This window comes from Vicugna pacos, chromosome 13 (genome assembly GCF_048564905.1).
Source record: "Vicugna pacos chromosome 13, VicPac4, whole genome shotgun sequence".
NCBI classification, from domain to species: Eukaryota; Metazoa; Chordata; class Mammalia; order Artiodactyla; family Camelidae; genus Vicugna; species Vicugna pacos.
This window is the reverse complement of record NC_132999.1, coordinates 23,282,914-23,302,865: the sequence shown is the minus strand read 5'-3', so window position 1 is coordinate 23,302,865 and position 19,952 is coordinate 23,282,914. Positions and strand designations below refer to the sequence as shown.

The window sequence follows — 19,952 nt, the reverse complement described above, 5'->3', positions numbered from 1 at the left end:
CTTAAATGGAAGGTGCTTCTCACCACCTGCCCCTTTCTCCCTTCAAAAAAAGGAACTCATACAAGATGTTGCAAGGCGAGAACAAGATAGAAGGAACTGGGATCTTTGGGTGATTTTAAACTACAAAGTGGCCTTCCTATGCTGGACTTCCTGTGTACATCTGAACAAATTTTAGTTTTCAATTTCTTTTGAATTAGTGCTGTTTCAATTTCTGGTTACAGCATAATATTTCAGGCAAACATAAACATACAGATATTCCTTTTAATATTCTTTTTCATTAAAGGTTACAAGATATTGAATATGGTGCCATGTACAGTACAGTAAAAATAACTGTGATTTATCTATTTTATATATAGTAGGTAGTATCTGTAAATCTTGAACTCCCAATTTATTCCTTCCCACCCCGAATTCCCTCGGTAACCTTGTTTTCTGTGTCTGTGAGTCTCTTTCAGTTTTAGAAATAAGTTCATTTGTTTCTTTTTTTAAATTATTCCATATAAAAGTCCTATCATACGGTACTATTCTTTCCCTTTCTGGAGTACTTCAATTAGAATGAAATCTCAGGGTCCACCATGTTGCTGCAAATGGCATTATTTCATTCTATTTTATGGTTGAGCATTATTCCATAGTATGTATATGTGTATACACACACACACACACACACACACACACACACACACACATATATACATACCACAACTTCCTTATCCAGTCATCTGTTGATGGACATTTAGGTTGTTTCCATGTCTTGGGTATTGTAAATAGAGCTGATAGGAATTTGGGGTACATGTATATTTTGGAATTAGAGTTCCCTCCAGATATGCCCCGCAATGGGATTGCTGGATTATATGGTAAGTCTATTTTTACTTTTGAGGAATTTCCATATGATTTTCCATAATGGCAGCATAAAAATTCATTCCTACCAACAGTGTAGGAGGGTTCCCTTTTCTCCACACCCTTCCCAGCATTTATTATTTGTAGACTTTTTGATGATGGACTTTCTGACTGGTGTGAGGTTATACATCATTGTAGTTTTGATTTGAATTTGTCTGATAATTAGTCTGATAATTACATTTGTCTGATACTGAACATTATTCATGTGCCTATTGGTCATTTGTATGTCTTCAATGGAGTATTACTTGTTGAGGTCTTCTGCCCATTTGTGCATTGGATTTTTTTTCTTGTTATTAAGTTGTACAAGCTGTTTATATATTCTGGAAATTCAGCCCTTGTCAGTTACCTCTTTTGCAAACATTTTCTTCCATTTGTTTGTTGTTTTCTTTTGCTTATGGTTTCCTTTCCTGTGCAAGAGCTTATAAGTTTAATTAGGTCCCATTTGTTTATTTTTGCTTTCATTTGTATTGCCTGGGTAGACTGCCCTAGAAGAAAATTGCTAAGATTAATGTCAGAAAATGTTTTGCCTATGTTTTCTTCTAGGAAGCTTACAGTGTCTTGTCTTGTGTTTAAGTGTTTAAGCCATTTTGAGTTTATTTTTGTGTATGGTGTGAGGGAGTGTTCTAACTTTATTGATCTATATGCTGCTGTCCAGTTTTCCCAACACTGAAGAGATTGCTTTTGCTGAAGAGATTGTCTTTTCTCTAATGTATATTCTTGCCACTTTGTCAAAGGTGAATTGACCAGAGGTATGTGGTTTTATTGCTGGGCTCTTATTCTGTTCCATTGGTCCATAGGTCTGTTTTTGTGCCAAAACCATGCTGTTTTGTTTACTGTAGCTCTGTAGCATTGTCCAACATCTGCAAGGGTCATTCCTCCACTTCGTTCTTTCTTTGGTGTTGCATTAGCAATTCCGAGTCTTTTGTGATTCCATATAAATTTTTGGATTATTTGTTCTAAATCTGTAAAAATATCCTGAGTAATTTGATAGGGATCACATGAAATTTGTAGAGTGCTTTGGGTTGTATGGCCATTTTAACAACATTGATTCTTCCCAAGCAAGAGCATAAGATCCCTTTTATTTAAATAATCTTTAATTTGCTTAATCAATGTTTTGTAATTCTCCATGTACAAGACTTTCACCTCCTTGGTCAGATGTATTACTAAGTATGTCATTTTATTTTTTGATGCAATTTGAAAAGGGATTCTTTACTTTCTTTTTCTGATATTTCATTGTTAGTCTACAGAAAGGCAACATGTTTTTGTATGCTAATCTTGTATCCTGCTAGCTTGCTGTATCCTTTTATCAGTTTTAGTAGTTTTTGTGTGGAACCTTCAGAATTTTCTATATATAATATCTTGTCATCCAAATATTGTGACAATTCTACCTCTTCTCTTCCAATTTGGATCCATTTTCGTTCTTTTTCCTGTCTGATTGCTGTGGCTAGGACTGCCAAGACTATGTTGAACAGAAGTGGTGAGAGTAGGCATCCTTATCTTGTTCCAGACTTCAGTGTGAAGGCTTTCAACTTTTTACCATTGAGTATTGTGTTTGCTGTGGTCTGTCATAAATAGCTTTTATTATGGTGAGATATGTTCCCTCTATATGCACTTTGGTAAGAGTTGCTATCATTAATGGGTGTTGAATTTTACCAAATGCTTTTTCTGCATCTATTGAGATGATCATATAATTTCTGTCCTTTCTTTTGGTGATGTGGTGTATGACATTGATTGATTTGCGTATCTTGAATCATCCTGTGTAACTGAGATGAATACAAATTGATCATAGTGTACAATCTTTTTCAGGTGTTGATGGATTTTGTTTGCTAATATTTTGTTGAGAACTTTTGCATCTACATTCATCAAAGATATTGGCCTGTAATTTTTTTTTTTGTTACTTTCTTAGTCTGGTTTCAGTAGCAGGGTGATGGTGGCTTCATAGAATGAATTTGGGAGTGTCCCTCCTTTCAATCTTTTGAAAGAGTCTGAGAAGGTTATGTATGAGTTCTTCCTTGTACGTTTGGAAGAATTCCCCAGTCAAGCTATCTGATCCTGGACTTTTGCTTTCAGAGAGGTGTTTTTAAATTGCTGATTCCATTTTACTTCTAGTAATCAGTCTGTTTAAATGATCTATTTCTTCTTGATTCAGTTTTGGTGGACTATATGTTTCTAGTAATTTGTCCGTTTCTTCTAGGTGGTCCAATTTGTTGCCACACTGTTGTTGATAAGCGTTCTCTCTCTTTCCTTTTTTTCTTCTTTTTTTGTATTTCTGTGATTTTGCTTATAATATCTCCATTTGCATTTCTTATTTTGTTTATTTGTATCCTCTCTCATTTCTTCTTCATGAGGCTGGCCAGAAGTGTGTTGATTTTGTTTACTCTTTCAAAGAACCAGCTGTTGGTTTGATTGATGTATTCTATTGTTTTTTAATCTCTATTTTATTTATTTCCTTCCCAGTCTTTATTATTTCTTTCCTTCTGCTGATCTTAGGTTTTGTTTGTTCTTCTTTTTCGTATTCTTTTATGTGGCAGGCTAGAATGTTTCCTTGAGACTGTCCTTGTTATTTTGAGGAAGCTGTATCACCATAAACTTCCCTCTTAGGGCTGCTTTTGCTGAGCCGCATAGATTTATCTAGTTTTGTTTTCATTGTCATTTGTCTCAGAGGTACTCTTTAATTCTTTTCATTAATTTTATCATTGACCTATTTTTTAATAGCATGTCATTTAGTCTCCATGCAGTTATTTTCTCCTCTCAGTTTTCTTTCTGTGATTGATTTCTAGTTTCATGCCATCAGAAATGATGCTTGAAATAATTTCTATCCTCTTAAATTTGTTTAGCCTTCTTTTGTGTCCAAGCATATGTCTAACATTGAAAACATTCAATGGGCACTTGAAAAGAATGTGTGTGTGTGTGTGTGTGTGTGTGTGTGTGTGTATTTGATGCAATGTCTTGGAAATATCAATTACATTTAACTGTTCTATTGTGTCATTTAGTACCTCCATTGCCTTATCAATATTATCAGTTTTCTATCTGGAAGTTCTGTCCAATTATGTTAGTGGGGTGTTGAACTCTCCTATTATTATTGCATTCCATTAATTTCCACCTTTATGTCTGTATTTGTTTTATGCATTTAGGTGCTTCTCTATTGGGTGCATATGTGTTAACAAGAGTAGTATCTTCTCGCATTGCTCCTTTTATCAAGATATAGGGTCTTTGTGATCTTTCTTTACAGCCTTTGTTTTACAGTCCATTTTGTCTGATATAAGTATTCCTACTCCTATTTCATTGTCATTTCCATTTCCATGAAATATCTTGTTCTATCCTATCACTTTCAGTCTAAGCATATCGTTCACCCTAAAGCGGTCTATTGTAGGCAGCATATTGTAGGCTCCAGTTTTATTATCCAATCTGCCACTCTATGTCTTCTGATTGGAGCATTTTGTCCAATGATGTTTATGTAAATTATTGATAAATGTGTGTTTATTGCCATTTTAAACTTTGTTTTCCAGTTGATTTTGTATTTCTTCTTTGTTCCTTTCATGTTTTCATTTTTCCTTTCGTGGTTTGATAATTTTCTTTTTTGTTATCTTCATTTTATTCTTTTAGTTTTTTTGAGCTTATTGTATGCTTTTTTTTTCTGGTTACCCTGAATTTCAAGAATTTTAACCCATTACTATATCTATTTGCTTAGACCAGTAATCATATAGTCTGAAACACATCCTAAAATGATCAAGAACAAAAAAAAATCTACATTTTCTTTCTGTGCTGTACCACATTTTATGATTTTGTTGTCCTCTTTTATATGGTCACATTTATTCTCTTGCTGTTCATTGTAGTTATCATATTTCCAATTGTATTTTTCTTTTTCTATAGTTCACTGCTTCTTTTCTATTTAGAGAAGAACTTTCAATATTTCTTTTAGGATACTTTCAGTATTGGTGTATTCTTTCAGTTTTTGCTTGTTTGAGAAAGTCTTTAACTCTCCTGTTCTAAAGGATAGTCTTGCTGGGTAGAGTATTCTATGTTGCAGATTTTTCTCTTAAGGACTGAATATATCTTGCCACTCCCTTCTGGCTGGCAATGCTTCTGTAGAGAAATCAGTGGAAAGCTTTATAGTGGTTCCCTTGTAATTAACTCTATGTTTTTCTCTTGCTGCCTTTAGAATAGTTCCTTTATCTTACCTTTGCCATCCTAATTATAATATGTCTCAGTGTAAGTCTGTTTGAGTTCATCTTGTTTTGAACACTGTGTTGTTTCTGTACTTGGATATTGTTTCCTTCTTTAGGTTTGGGAACTTTTTGGTCATGATTTCTTCAAATATACTGTCATCCCCCTTTTTCTTTCTTCTCCAACTGGGACCACTATTATGTGTGGACTGGCAGGCTTTATATTATGCCACAGGGCCCTTACATTGCATTCTCTTTTGTTGTTGTTGTTGTTTTTTTCTTTACTGCTGTAATGATTGGGTGATTTCCATTATCCTATCTTCTAAATCACTTATTTGTTCTTCTGCATTATTTAGTCTGCTCTTGATTACCTTTAGTTCAGCTTTTATTTCAGCAGTGGAGATTTCTAATTTTAATTGGTTCCTATTTATGTTTTCTATTTCCTTTTTACAGTAATCTGCATTTCTATCAATAGCCTCTCTTATTTCCTTCAGTGCCTTTATCACTTCCTTTTTCAACTCAGGTTCTAGTTGACTGTCATGGTGTATTTAATTGTTGATTCTTATGTGGACTTTTCTTTTTATTTTAATTGGAAGTGGTTCCTCTCCTTCATTTTGCTTGTATTTCTCTGACTCTATGAATTTATGTGTAACACTTATCTACTATGGTCGTGAAGAGCTGTTTTTTTTAAATTTTAAAACTGGGAGTGTTTCTGTGTAGACTGTGTCCATGTAATAATTTTGTCATGAGATCTATTTTTAGTATGGATATTTGCCATGTCTTTCCTACTTTTTATTGTGACTGTTATCCCCTTGACTGGGGGGATGTGATTGCTGTTGTATTGATCAGAGCCTGCACTGGTGGTTGGGTGGTATCTCCTCTTTTCTCTGTGATTTTCACAGCCATGACAGGGGCAAGGTCTGCTCCTCTTTTGCTCTCCTGCTGTTGGAATAGAGCCTTTCAGACGAGTTTATGAGCTGTGGTGTGTGGTAGGTATGAGTGGAATGCTTCCATTGGGAGAGGAGCAGCTGAGTATTCCTTCAAAGATGTCCACTGGCGAGTGCCCTCTTCGGTGTTGTCTGTCACTCATTGTACGTGCTTACAAAGTGTAGTTTGTTGACACTGCCATTGTTCTTGCCTCAACCATTGGTAAGTCATCAACCCACCCTAGTCTCCCCCAGCTTCTTCACCCAGAGAGTCACTATGGCAGATCTGCTAACATCAAGCACTTACACCTGTCATAATGCACATGCAGTCATGCACTCAATCCACCATGACTCACAGGGTAAGCCCCAAACCCAGCCATGAGTTCACATATACAGGCCTACTGCTAATGGCAGACTAGCTCACACCACATGCCTGAACTCTGCTAGGTTGTATCAGAGGCATGGGTCCACAAAGGAAGTAGTAGAGAAAATTTGCCACCACAGCCGGGGGCTTGACAAACCTCAGTTTCACCTGTGTAGTCTCACAATCTTTGGCAATATACTCAGGTTTCAGCCCTGCTTCTGACAGGAGAAGAAATTTTACCACCAGAAATTTTATCTCTCCAGAGCAAGATGAGTACACTGCTGTGTCTGAATAGTGCCCCTCTTCTGGTTAGAATGTGGATCACCAATGGTACAGAGCAACACTTTCTGGGCTGTTATGGTTGTGTTGTGTGTCTTCCCACTATTCATACCAGCAGTGGTGTGTGGGAGACCCAGGCTGCTCTGCTCACAATCCTAGCCTCGGCCAAGCCATACTCCAGCCCTCTAAGGCTGTCTCTGTGCAGTCAGGCCCATTCCTTTCCCTGTGTTCATGCCTTTGCTCTAGCACCCAATCCTGGCCTAGCCCAACTAGCTCATGGGTCAGGCCAGAGATTGTTCAAACCCTCTGTGCCAATTTCTCTCTGTTCTGTCTGCCAAGCAGGTGCTTCTCTGAAGCTTCTTTTCTATTCCAGCTGACCTCCCCACTGGTGAGGGTGCTTCCCACTATAAGGGTGCTTTTCCTCCTTTGGAGCTCCTTCCCTAGGCGACAAGTCCAGTATCAATTTCCATCCTTTCTTTTCTTTTCTTTTTTTTTGCTGTCTTACCAGGTTTTTTATGGATGCTCCTTTTATTTCCAATCATAGAGATATTCTGCCAAATTTAAATAGGCATTCTGTAATAACTGCTCCATATGTAGATGTAGAATTTGATGTATTCCTGGAAGAGGGTGAGCTGTGTCTCCCTACTCTGCCATCTTGGCAATGCCCCCTGAACTCACTTGTGATAGAGAGATAAATTTCAATCTCTTTTACACCACTGTATTTTGGGATCCTTTTTTAAAATAAACAATTCAATATATATCTTCACTAACATATTTATCCACCTTATCTAGCATTCTCACACTTTAGGTGAATAAGATTTTCTCATATATATGGCCAAAATTAAGTCATAGAGCTAAAATAGAGAGAGCTTAGGAAATACAGGAGAAGAATAAAAGAAAGATTCCCATCATGACTTATAAACAGGCCAGTTTCTTCACAGCCCTCTCTCACTGTTTCAGCTCATATTACTTGCCCCATTTAAAAATCTCCTGTTCCCTTTACTCCAGATAGCCACTTGCCTAACATTCCTTTCAAGTTCACCCAAATTTATTTCAGCATTCCACACGAGGTTATCCGAATGGTTTCCCATTCACAGTGATCCCAACTAATGTCATGGCATTTGGTTACAAAAAGTCTGTATATCATGTTTCATCATAGACTGTCTTATGCTATGTCTGGCACATGATAAGAAATTCATAAATGTCTCTTTGAATAAATGAATCTGTGAGTAAATCAAGGTTCCTCTATTATGAAAAGTCAGGTCTCATAAGTAGAGAATTGATATCTCAGTCAAACAGTTTTGGGTTGAAGTCTTTGCTGGGCCATTATCTATGTACAATAACTGGACAAATCACTTGACACTTTTCAGTCAGTTTCCTTGGTGACAAAACAGAAATAACATCAGATGATTCCAAACTTGGGTGTCTTTTGTAAAGAGTAAATGAACATATATCTGTATACAAGAGCTAGCATATAGGTCATACTTAATGTTTCCAAAATGCTAGAAAGTAAAGTTAATTATAGCTAAATCACACCATTTAACTCCATTTGTTGAACTCCATTTTGCATTAAAACCAAAAATATTAGAAAAGCAACCCAATATAAAATAAAATTTAATAGTTCTGATGAAAAATCTTTGGGCCACAGGTAAGACTCTAGTCTTCATTTCAACCCTGGTCAGTTTTATGACTTAAGGCAGATAATTGATCCTCTCTAGTCATATCTATGTTACAGTGGTAAAACAAAGCTATAGATCACATTTCTGACTCCAGATAAGAGTCAGTAAAAGCATCCCATTGGCTCCTCCTCCTACTCATCACTGATTGGCACAGACAAAAGGAATTCTAATACAATACTGTTCTCTGTACCAAAGATCCAGAAAAAGGGTGGCCCACCAGGACTGAAACTTTTAGACTTCCTGTTCCAGAGGCAAATGCCATGAAAAAGATGTGACTCTTCCCCATCATAGTGGGGAGGGGCTATAACAGCATAGAATATGGGTGGAATCTTGTCTTCACCCAACATCAGTAACAATAGGGTGATGCCTCTCCCCCTGCTGACTCTGTGAGCTCTAGTTTGAATACCACCTCTGAACTTCATTAGAGAGTCTCCATGGAGGAGTCAGGGGGGAAATTCTGAGTCCTACCACAGTGGAGAAATAAGGAGACACCCATTCCCATGGAGAAGTTATGGGTATGTGACTGACTTGCATTCCCCATGCAGCAAGGAACAGGCTATCCTACTCAGAGGGACTCCAGTCTTTTCTCCCCATCCTCATTCTCTCCAGCCTGCACTGATGAGAATGTGGGCTGGGGTTCTGTAGGGGTGGTAACACATAAGTGTGGTAGACCAGTATAGCATTGCAGAGGTTCTATAACATAAATTGACATTTGAATTATAATCCACAAGGGTGAGTATTCTGAACATAAGTAGGTTGACTATCTGCTAAAATGCAGATTTACACAAATCCCATAGACATGTAACACAATACCCAAAATGTCCAGGATATAATCCTACATTACTCGTGTTACAAAGAATCCAGGAAATCTCAACTTGAATGAGTTGAACACAATACTGAGATGATAGAGATGTTGAAATTATAGGATAAAGATTTTAATGCAGCTATTATATGTTCCAATAAACAACTGTACTCTCAAAAATTTGAAAAGTAGAAAATCTTAGCAAAGAAATAGAAAATATACAAAAGAATAATAGAGAAAATTTAGAAATGAAAAATAAAATAACTGAAACAAAAAACTCTCTATTGATGCAGCATGTTAATAACAGAAGAATCGGTGAAATTGAAGACATCAATAGAAAGTACCCAATTTGAACAACTCTGAGAATATAGACTGAGAAAAGAACAGATATTGAGCTTCAAGGACTGTTACTAGAATGACAAAATATCTATCAATTGTGCCATCAGTATCCAACAGTAGCAGAAGGCAGTGAAAAATAAATGTGAATTGAAAAAATATTTAGACGAGTTAGTAGCTGAAAAATTCTCAAACATGGTAGGAGAAAAACCTACAGATCAAAGAAGCTATGAGTGAACCAATAAATCCAAAGACTTCAACACCAAGACGTATTATAATCAAATCTCTAATAACTAAAAACAATGAAAACTACTTGAAAGCATGCAGAGGAAATAAGGTAATTTCTCATGGAAAAAACAGCTCAAATTACAGCAGATTCCTCATCAGAAACTAGGACAGCCAGAAAGAAGTAGCATAATACTTTAAAGAATTAAAGAAATTGTCAACCTATAAGTCTATATCCAGGGAAAATATACTCAAAAAATGAAGGTGAAATAAAGCCATTTTTTAGATGAAAGAATGTGAAGAGAATTATTTTGTTAGTAGACCAGTTCTCCAAGAATGGTTAAAGAAAGTTCTTCAGTTACAGGACAAAAGCAACAGAAAGCATAAGTTAATGAGTAAACACACTAGACTACTCTTAAGTTTTAAAAAAATGTGTTTGACAGTCAAAAACAAAATTATAATACTGTCTGACATTGTACTAAATGTATACAGAGATAATATTTAAGACAGTTTATGTATTATAAAGATGGGAAGGTAAAGGGACGTATAGTTTTAAGGTATCTATATTCCTCCTGAAGTGGTAAAGTATTGATTCTTACTTCAGTAAGCTGTGTGCATAGCATGTAACTTACAGCAACCAATGAAAACACAATACAAAGAGATATAATCTAAAACACTACAGAGAAAACAGAATTTTAAAAAAATTGTTCAAGTGCCCCACAAGAAGACAGCAAAAAGAAAAAGAGAAATAATGTATAATGTAAAAAAATAGAAAATAAAAAGTAAAATGTCAGATTTAAGTGTTAACGTATCAATACTTACATTAGCTATACATGAACTGAATTCACCAATTAAAAGAGACTGGCAGAATAAAAAGAAAAGAACCCACCTGTATGCCATCGATAAGAAACTCATTTTAAATGTAACCGTGTAATTTAAGGTTAAAAGTGAAAGAATGGAGAAGAAAACACTATGTAAGTCCTAATCAAGAGAGCTGGTTTGCTGATAGTACATCAGACAAAGAAAAGTTCAGGCAAAGAAAATTACCAGGGATAAGAGACATTAAATAATACTTGAAAAGCCAATTCACCAAGATGGCATAACAATGCTAAAATTACGCAGCATATAAAAGAGCTGCCAAATGCATAAATGAAAAGTAGCAGAGAGAGAGGAGGCCAAGATGGTGGAGTAGAAGGACGCTTATAGCTCACCCTCTCCCACAAATGCACCAAGACTCACATCCACAGACCCACTCAGCCAACCAGAGCACCTGCAGAACTCCAACAGAACATCGTCCTCTTCAATAGATAGAGATGCCAAAAATCTGGTAGGAGAAAAGGATAAAAGAAAGAAGAAAAGACAAAACAGAGTGAGACGGGTCCCGCGGGGAGGGAGCGGCAAAGGAGGACTGGCGCTCACTCGCTGGGTCTCCCCTCTCCAACCGAGAGGCCAGCGGGGCGGAGGGGGAGCCTCCGAGGCTTGGATCTGTACAGAGCAGCCCTTGACCGACAGAACTAAGTTAAATGGGCACAGACACAACACCCAGCCCAAGATGCGGCCCGGCAGCTGTGGGCAGGGCCAGGCTGCCCAAGCCGGGCAGAGGACGGGGACAGCTGCACTGAGGCAGGCTGGGGGACTGCAGGGGGCTGTGCGCCGTGGCTGTGGGTGCACAGGGCAGAACAACCTGGGCCCTTCATAAAACAACATGGTTGATGTGCCCTGGGGGGAATGGTGCATACCCCCATCTCTGAAAGCCCACAGAAAGTTTTCGGGTGAAGAGAAGAGGGGCTCAGGCACAGCCGCCATGTCCTCCTGCGCTTAGCACCCAGGCAGGGGCGAAATCTGCATCCACAACAAAGGACGTGGCAGCCTCAAGGGCCAGACGTAGACTTGTCTACAGCCCAAGGCAGATAGGATCCTTCCGTCCTGGTCCCTCAGAGAACTTGCTCCACCAAGACAAACAAGGAGCTGGCTTTTGGCCCAGAGCAGGGACAGGGTTGTTCCTTGGTCTTCCCTGTGCCCGCCTGTGGAGCGCCCACCCGAGGCGGAGCGCACAGCAGCACATAGCAGTGGAGCAACCAGCGCTGGGAGAGGGCAGGTGGCCCCCTGCCTTTCAGGCTGAAACGCAGAACCTGACTGTGGCGCTGGGAGAGGGCATGACCCGCCCTCCTACCTGGCCAGTCTGCAACATCTGACTGCAGCATTGGGAGGGGCAGTGACCCACCCATCCACAGCAATGGAGAGCTGCACCTGACCCAGTGTTGGGAGGAGGCGTGATCTGCTTGCCGACAGGCACTGGAAGCAGCACAGATGAGGGTGCCAAGGGAGGGCCTCTGGAAACAGCAAGCTGAACTTCCAAAATAGGACTAAGACAGAAAGACTTCACATTAAAAGCACACAGTCTCCAGGAGAACACCGACCCCCACCCCTTTTTTTAAATCTGTTTTACCTGTTCTATTTTCTATTATCCTTTTAATTTTTACTTCTTAAACAATTATATATACCCCCAGTTTTAATCTCTTTAAAATTAAAAAAAATTCATTATTATTGTTTTTAAAATTTATGCTTCAACTTGCTCTTCTATTATTCATTACACACTGTTTTCAAACCTTTTTTTCTCCCTTCTGTTAAAATTCTCTCTCTCTCTTTTTTTTCTATTCTAAGTTTTATTCCTACATAGGCATTAGATAGATAAACTCCTTAAGGACCACAATAGATAACGATACTCCATAAACCACAGTGCCAGAGAGGTATGAGCAAGATGAAGAAGCAGAGAAACCATTTCCAATTTAAAGAACAAGAGAAATCCCCTGAAAGAATGATAAATGAAATAGACATCGATAGCCTACTAGATTAAGATTTCAAAAAAGGAGTGATCAAAGTACTGAAGGAACTAAAAGAGATAGTGTTTAGAGATATAAAATATGTCAAAAATGAAATTGAAGCTATAAGGAAGAGCCAAGTAGAACTGGTAAACTCATTGGCTGAGATGAGGAATGATCTAAAGGCTGTGCAAAGCCGACTAGATAATGCAGAGGAACGAACTAGTGACCTAGAAGACAGGGCAACAGAAAGCACCCAATCAAAAGAGCTACAAGATAAACAAGTAAAAACAAAGGAAAATAGCATAAGGGACCTATGGGATAATATAAAGCATGCCACTCTTCACATAATAGGGGTCCCAGAAGGGGAAGAAAGATCAAAGGGGATTGAAAAGGTTTTTGAAGAAATCATGACTGAAAACTTCCTAAACTTAAAAAAGGAATCAGATATCCAAGTACAGGAAGCTTAGAGGGTCCCAAAGAGTAAGAACCCAAATAGACCCACACCAAGACACATCATAATCAAGATGGCCAGAGTCAAGGATAAAGAAATGATCCTAAAGGCAGCAAGAGAAAAGCAAAGAGTGAGTTACAAGGGACCTCCATAAGGCTCTCAGCTGATTTCTCTACACAAACACTACAGGCCAGAAGGGAGTAGCAAGATATATTCAAAGTCCTGAATGAAAAAAAAGATGCAGCCTAGGATACTTTATCCATCAAGGCTATCCTTTAGGATAGAAGGAGACATAAAGAATTTCACAGACTAGAAAAAGCTACAAGAGTTTAGCAACACTAAACCCATGCTAAAAGAAATATTGAAAGGTCTACTCTAAATAGAAAAGCAGCAGGATGCTACAGAAATGAGAAATTCACAACTGGAAAGGTGATAATTCATGAATTACAAATAAAATAAACACAAAATTATAAAAGAATACATACAAATCATTGAGAGTGGGAGAGGGAGGCAGGAAAATATAGAATTTTTTTCTTTCATTTTAAAATTTTTTGTTCTCGGTAGGATGTGTTTGAAATCATATTACTATCAGTTTAATAAAAACAGTTACAGTAATGGGCTAATAGACTTACAAAAAAGGGTAACCACAAGCCAAAAACTTACAAAGTAGTCACAAAAAATAAATAAAATCCATGATAACACAAAGGAAAATTACCAAACCACAAAAGGAAGAAAAAAGGAACAAAGAGGAAATACCAAATCAACTGCAAAGGTAAGTTCAAACTGGCAACAAACACACATCTATCATTAATTACCGTAAATGTTAATGGACTAAATGCTCCAGTCAAAAGACATAGAGTGGCAGACTGGATAATAAAGCAAGAACCTTCAATATGCTGCATACAAGAGACCCACTTTAGGGAGAAGGACACATATAGATTGAGAGTGAAAGGATGGAAAAGGATATTCCATGCAAATGGAAAAGCCAAAAAAGCAGGTGTTGCAGTACTGATTTCTGACAAAATAGACTTTAAAACAAAGGCCATAAAGATACAGAAGGAAATTTTATAATGATTAAAGGAGTGATACAAGATGAGGATATTACACTCGTTAATATATATGCACCCAATATAGGAGCACGTAAATATATAAAACAATTACTAACAGAGATAAAGGGGGATATTGATGGGAATACAATCATAGTTGGAGATTTCAACACTACATTAACATCACTAGACAGATCTTCCAGACAGAAAATAAATAAGGCAACAGAGAAATTGAATAATACAATAGAAAAATTAGATATGGTGGATATTTTCAGAGCATTACAGCCCCCCAAAATAGGATATACATTCTTTTCAAGTGCACATGGAATATTTTCCAGGACTGATCATGTACTTGGGCACAAAAGAAATCTCAGCAATTTTAAGAAGATAGAAATTATCTCAAGCATCTTTACTGATCACAATGCCCTGAAACTAGAAATCAACAACAGAGATACAAAGGAGAACAAAAGGAAGGCATGGAGATTAAACAATATGCTATTAAAAAACCAATGGGTCAATGAGGAAATCAAAGCTGAAATTAAAAAACACCTTGAGACAAAAGACAATGAAAGCACAACCACACAAAATTTACGGGACACAGCAAAGGCAATGCTAACATGGAAGTTTACAGTGATACAGGCCTTCCTCAAAAGAGAAGAACAAACTCAAATAAACAATTTAACCCACCAACTAAAAGAACTAGAAAAAGAAGAACAAAAATCCCAAAAAGGCAGCAGAAGGAAGGAAATTATAAAGATTAGGGAGGAAATAAATAAAATACAGGTTAAAAAGACCACAGAAAAAGTCAACCAAACCAAAAGCTGGTTTTTTGAAAAAGTAAATAAAATTGACAAACCTCTGGCCAAACATCAAAGACCTAGAATTGCTAAAGACGAAAAAAGAGAGAGCACAAATTAGCAAAATAAGAAAGGAGAATGGAGAAATTACAACAAATAAAATAGAAATACAGAATATCATACGAGAATATTATGAAAAACTATATGGAACCAAACTGGATAACCTAAAGGAGATGGACAAGTTTCTGGAAACATACTGTCCACCAAGACTGAATCAAGAAGAAACTGACCACTTGAACAAGCCGATCACTACAAATGAAATCGAATTAGCAATAAAAAAACCTCCCTACAAATAAAAGTCCAGGACCAGATGACTTCACCGGGGAATTTACCAAACATACAAAGTGAACTCATACCAGTCCTTCTGAAACTCTTCCAGAAGATTGAAAAGGAGAGAATACTCCAAAACTCATTCTATGAAGCCACCATCACCCTGATACCAAAACCAGGCAAAGACACGACCAAAAAAGAGAATTATAGGCCAATATCACTGATGAACATAGACACCAAAATCCTCACCAAAATATTAGCAAATAGAATCCAACAACACATAAAAAAGATTATACATCATGACCAAGTGGGGTTTATCCCAGGGACACAAGGGTGGTTCAACATATGCAAATCAATCAATGTAATACATCACATCAACAAGAGAAAAGACAAAAACCACATGATCATCTCAATAGATGCAGAAAAAGCATTTGATAAAATTCAACATCCATTTATGATAAAAACTCTCACAAAAGTGGGTATAGAGGGAACATATCTCAACATAATAAAAGCTATATATGACAAACCTACAGCCAGCATAGTACTCAATGGTGAAAAACTCAGAACCTTCCCACTAAAATCTGGGACAAGACAAGGATGTCCACTATCACCACTCCTATTCAACATAGTCTTGGAAGTCCTAGCCACAGCAATCAGGCAAGAGAGAGAAATAAAAGGAATCCAAATTGGAAAAGAAGAGGTGAAAGTGTCATTATATGCTGATGACATGTTACTATATATAGAAAACCCTAAAGGTCCACGCAAAAACTACTAGAGCTGATCGAAGAATTCAGCAAGGTAGCAGGTTACAAGATTAACGTTCAAAAATCAGTGGCATTTCTTTACACTAATGATGAACCAACAGAAAAAGAAAGTAAAGAAACAATCCCCTTTAAAATAGCACCCAAAGTAATAAAATACCTAGGAATAAATCTAACCAAGGAGGTGAAAGAATTGTACACAATAAACTATAAACCACTGATGAAGGAAATTAAAGAAGACTTTAAAAAATGGAAAGATATCCCATGCTGTTAGATTGGAAGAATCAATATTGTTAAAATGGTCACACTGCCCAAGGCAATCTATAGGTTTAATGCAATCCTTATCAAATTACCCAGGACATATTTCACAGAACTAGAACAAATCATAATAAAATTTATATGGAACCATCAAAGACCTAGAATTGCTAAAGCATTACTGAAGAGAAAGAAAGAGGCTGGGGAGTAACTCTCCCAGACTTCAGACAATACTATAGAGCTACAGTCATCAAGACAGCATGGTATTGGTAGAAAAACAGACATATAGACCAATGGAACAGAATAGAGAGCCCAGAACTGAACCCACAAACTTTTGGTCAACTAATCTTCGACAAAGGAGGCAAGAATATACAATGGAATAAAGACAGTCTCTTCAGCAAATGGTGTTGAGAAAACTGGACAGCAGCATGTAAAACAATGAAGCTAGAACACTCCCTTACACCATATACAAAAATCTACTCAAAATGGATCAAAGACTTAAACATAAGACAAGATACAATAAATCTCCTAGAGGAAAATATAGGCAAAACATTATCTGACATACATCTCAAAAATTTTCTCCTAGAAGAAATATAAGCAAGAATAAACAAATGGGATCTAATGAAACTTACAAGCTTCTGCAGAGCAAAGGAAACTAGAAGTAAAACAGAAAGACAACCTACAGAATGGGAAAAAATTTTTGCAAATGAAACCAACAAAGGCTTGATCTCCAGGATATATAAGCAGCTCATACAACTCAATAAGAAGAAAATAAACAACCCAATACAAAAATGGGCAGAAGACCTAAACAAGCAATTCTCCAAGGAAAACATACAAATGATCAATAGGCACACAAAAAAATGCTCAATATCACTAATTATCAGAGAAATGCAAATCAAAACTACAATGAGGTATCACCTCACACCAGTCAGAATGGCCATCATTCAAAAGTCCACAAATGACAAATGCTGGAGAGGCTGTGGAGAAAAGGGAACCCTTCTACACTGCTAGTGGGAATGCAGTTTGGTACAGCCACTGTGGAAAACAGTATGGAGATTCCTCAAAAGACTAGCAATAGACTTACCATATGACCCAGGAATCCTGTTCCTGGGCATATATCCAGAAGGAAACCTACTTCAGGATGACACCTGCACCCCAATGTTCATAGCAGCACTATTTACAATAGCCAAAACATGGAAACAGCCTAAATGTCCAATGACAGATAACTGGATAAAGAAGATGTGATATATTTATACAACGGAATACTATTCAGCCATAAAAACCGACAACATAACACCATTTGCAGCAACATGGATGCTCCTGGAGAATGTCATTCTAAGTGAAGTAAGCCAGAAAGAGAAAGAAAAATACCATATGAGATTGCTTATATGTGGAATCTAAAAACAAAAACAAAACAAACAAAGCATAAATACAAAACAGAAATAGACTCACAGACATAGAATACAAACTTGTGGTTGCCAAGGAGGCAGGAGGTGGGAAGAGATAGACTGGGATTTCAAAATTGTAGAATAGATAAACAAGAGTATACTGTATAGCACAGGGAAATATATACAAGATCTTATGGTAGCTCACAGAGAAAAAAATGTGACAACGAATATATACATGTTCATGTATAACTGAAAAATTGTGCTGTACACTGGAATTTGACACGGCATTGTAAAATGATTATAAATCAATAAAAAAAAGTAAAAAAAAAAAAAAAGGATGCCAACTGATTAACAAATGCATCTGAGTACTGGTTCTCTAGTTAGAGAAACCAGCAAAATAACATGAGAGATTCCTTTTTACATGCTTTAGTTTCAGGCAGAAGTTAAGTCATATCCCTTTTATTTCAAAACATTAACTGTATGAAATTGTCCAATAAGATTCATGTTTCCTGCTGTTAAAAAATTAAATAAATAAATAAATAAAAATGGAGAAAAGTAAAAAAAAAAAAAGAAAAGTAGCAGAACTCAGTAGATATATAGACAAAATGGTAATTTTATTTGGAGACTTCAACATGCCTCTCCTAGTCACTGAGAGAATCAGTAGCTAAGAAGTCAACAAGAGCACAGAAGAACTAAAGAACACAGTCATCTAATTATTTCTAAATGACATATAGTATAGAACACTCCATCAACAGCAGCAGAATACATTATTTTTTCAAGTATACATGGTGCTGCATCTTGGGTCATAAAACTCACATTAGTATATTAAAAAACTGAAACCATAAAAATATGTCCTCAGACAATAATGGACTCAAACTGGAAATCATTAACAGAAAGATAACAGGACAATCTCCCAGTACTTTGATATTACACAACACACTTCACAAACAAGGGGACAGGTATAGGTGCCTAGCTGTAGAATTCTGTAGACTAGTTCTGCCCCTTAGTGGTACCAATGGGGTTGTTCTTCCAGAAAGTGATAAGCCCTTCCCCATCAGAACTTGGATATACATTACAGGCTTGTGTTTAAAGTGCTCCAGGTTCTTTCTAGGCAAAGGGGACCAATATTTGCTGGGAACCTACTATAAGCTGTATTAAACTTGACCATTCACTGTTTTATTTAATGTTCAGAACCGCCTATCACAGTGTTGTCTCTCAGTAAGTTACCAGCGCTGAGAGGCAGGGAAGCAGCTGAAGACTGTTGGGAGAGTGTTGGATGTTGGAAAGAGTTTTAAGGAACTCAGAGCAGCCACAGTTTCGAAGCCCTGACGGAAGATGATTATAAAGAAGTGGAAAGAGGCTACAAAAAGGGTTCCACGTGGCTCCCTAAGGATTCTAAACTCGGGAGGCAGCTGGGGATTAGGGAGAAAACTAAGCCGAGGAATATTTTAAATGATTATTTTAGGGGAGTGAATTGCAGAGTGAGGAGGCTGAAGGTGAGGTGCTCAGTCCTTGAGGAGATGGAAGAAAGTCAGTTGTAAAGTGGTGAGGGTTTAGGTAATTACATTTTACTCATGGGAAATGCAGTCTCTGAGAAGGAAAGTAAAGCATTCCCCACCCACCTTGATAATAGTATTAAAAAAAAAACGTGATCATATTACAAATAGGATGTGCTAGCAATGTGTACCATGACACACAAATGACTTAAAGAACGTATCATGTCTGGCACATTTAAATAGTACACAGCACAAAATTGTACCCCTAGAAAGGGCAGATGGAATCACTAGGTGAAGGTGAGGAAAACAAGGCTCAAAGCGGGGTGTACCCGGGAGCCTGCTTTGGCGTCAGAGCCCTCCCCATCCTTCTGTCCTCGGTACCCAAATTGGCTCTCGCCCTACACGTCAGGGTGAACCCAGGCAGCTTCGCCTTCTCTTACCCGCTGAAGCGACAGGTGAACTTTCTTAAAGTCCAGATGGAAGAGGTGTCCCACGAAGGGCAGGCGCGGGGGCCCAGGCGGGTAGTTCTTTGGGCGACGACTTTTGAGGAAATCAGCAAAGAAGACAAATACGACGGCACCCAGCAGGAGAGAGCGGAGACAGAGCAGCCCCCAGACAGCGGCTGCCACGGAGCCCAAAGCTGCAAGCATGGCTGAGATGCCGGCTACCTCCTCAGCGTTCTGCGCAGGCCCTGGTCTGAGGCGGGGCTCGGAGCCTGAGCTCCCAGCCCCGCCCCCTTCCCGGCCCTTCCCTTGGCCCCGCCCCCGCCCCGCCCCGCCCCACTCCAGGCAGTGCCTTCCCCTCCCCGCCCCCAGGTCCAGCCACCCTGACACCTCCCACTCCCAGTTCCCATCCCGCACTTCCCTGCCTTGCCTGCTTGGCGACCAGTAGCCAGGCTTCTGCCAGTGTTCAGGGCTCTTTCCCCAGACCCG

At 38.1% G+C, this 19,952-nt stretch overlaps 1 protein-coding gene across 4 annotated transcripts in view; it reads right to left on the bottom strand.

The window, feature by feature from the left end:
- The window catches only part of LOC102535561 (cytochrome P450 2J2-like), a 41,643-nt gene extending 21,943 nt beyond the window's left edge, over positions 1-19,700 (bottom strand). For all 4 annotated transcript variants that reach the window (XM_072974327.1, XM_072974329.1, XM_072974328.1 and 1 more), the window contains exon 1: positions 19,461-19,700. In XM_072974327.1, coding sequence (XP_072830428.1) covers positions 19,461-19,670 — 210 coding nt within the window. In that variant the 5' untranslated portion in view covers positions 19,671-19,700. The remainder of the gene's footprint in view (positions 1-19,460) is intronic.
- Positions 19,701-19,952: the final 252 nt, after the last annotated feature.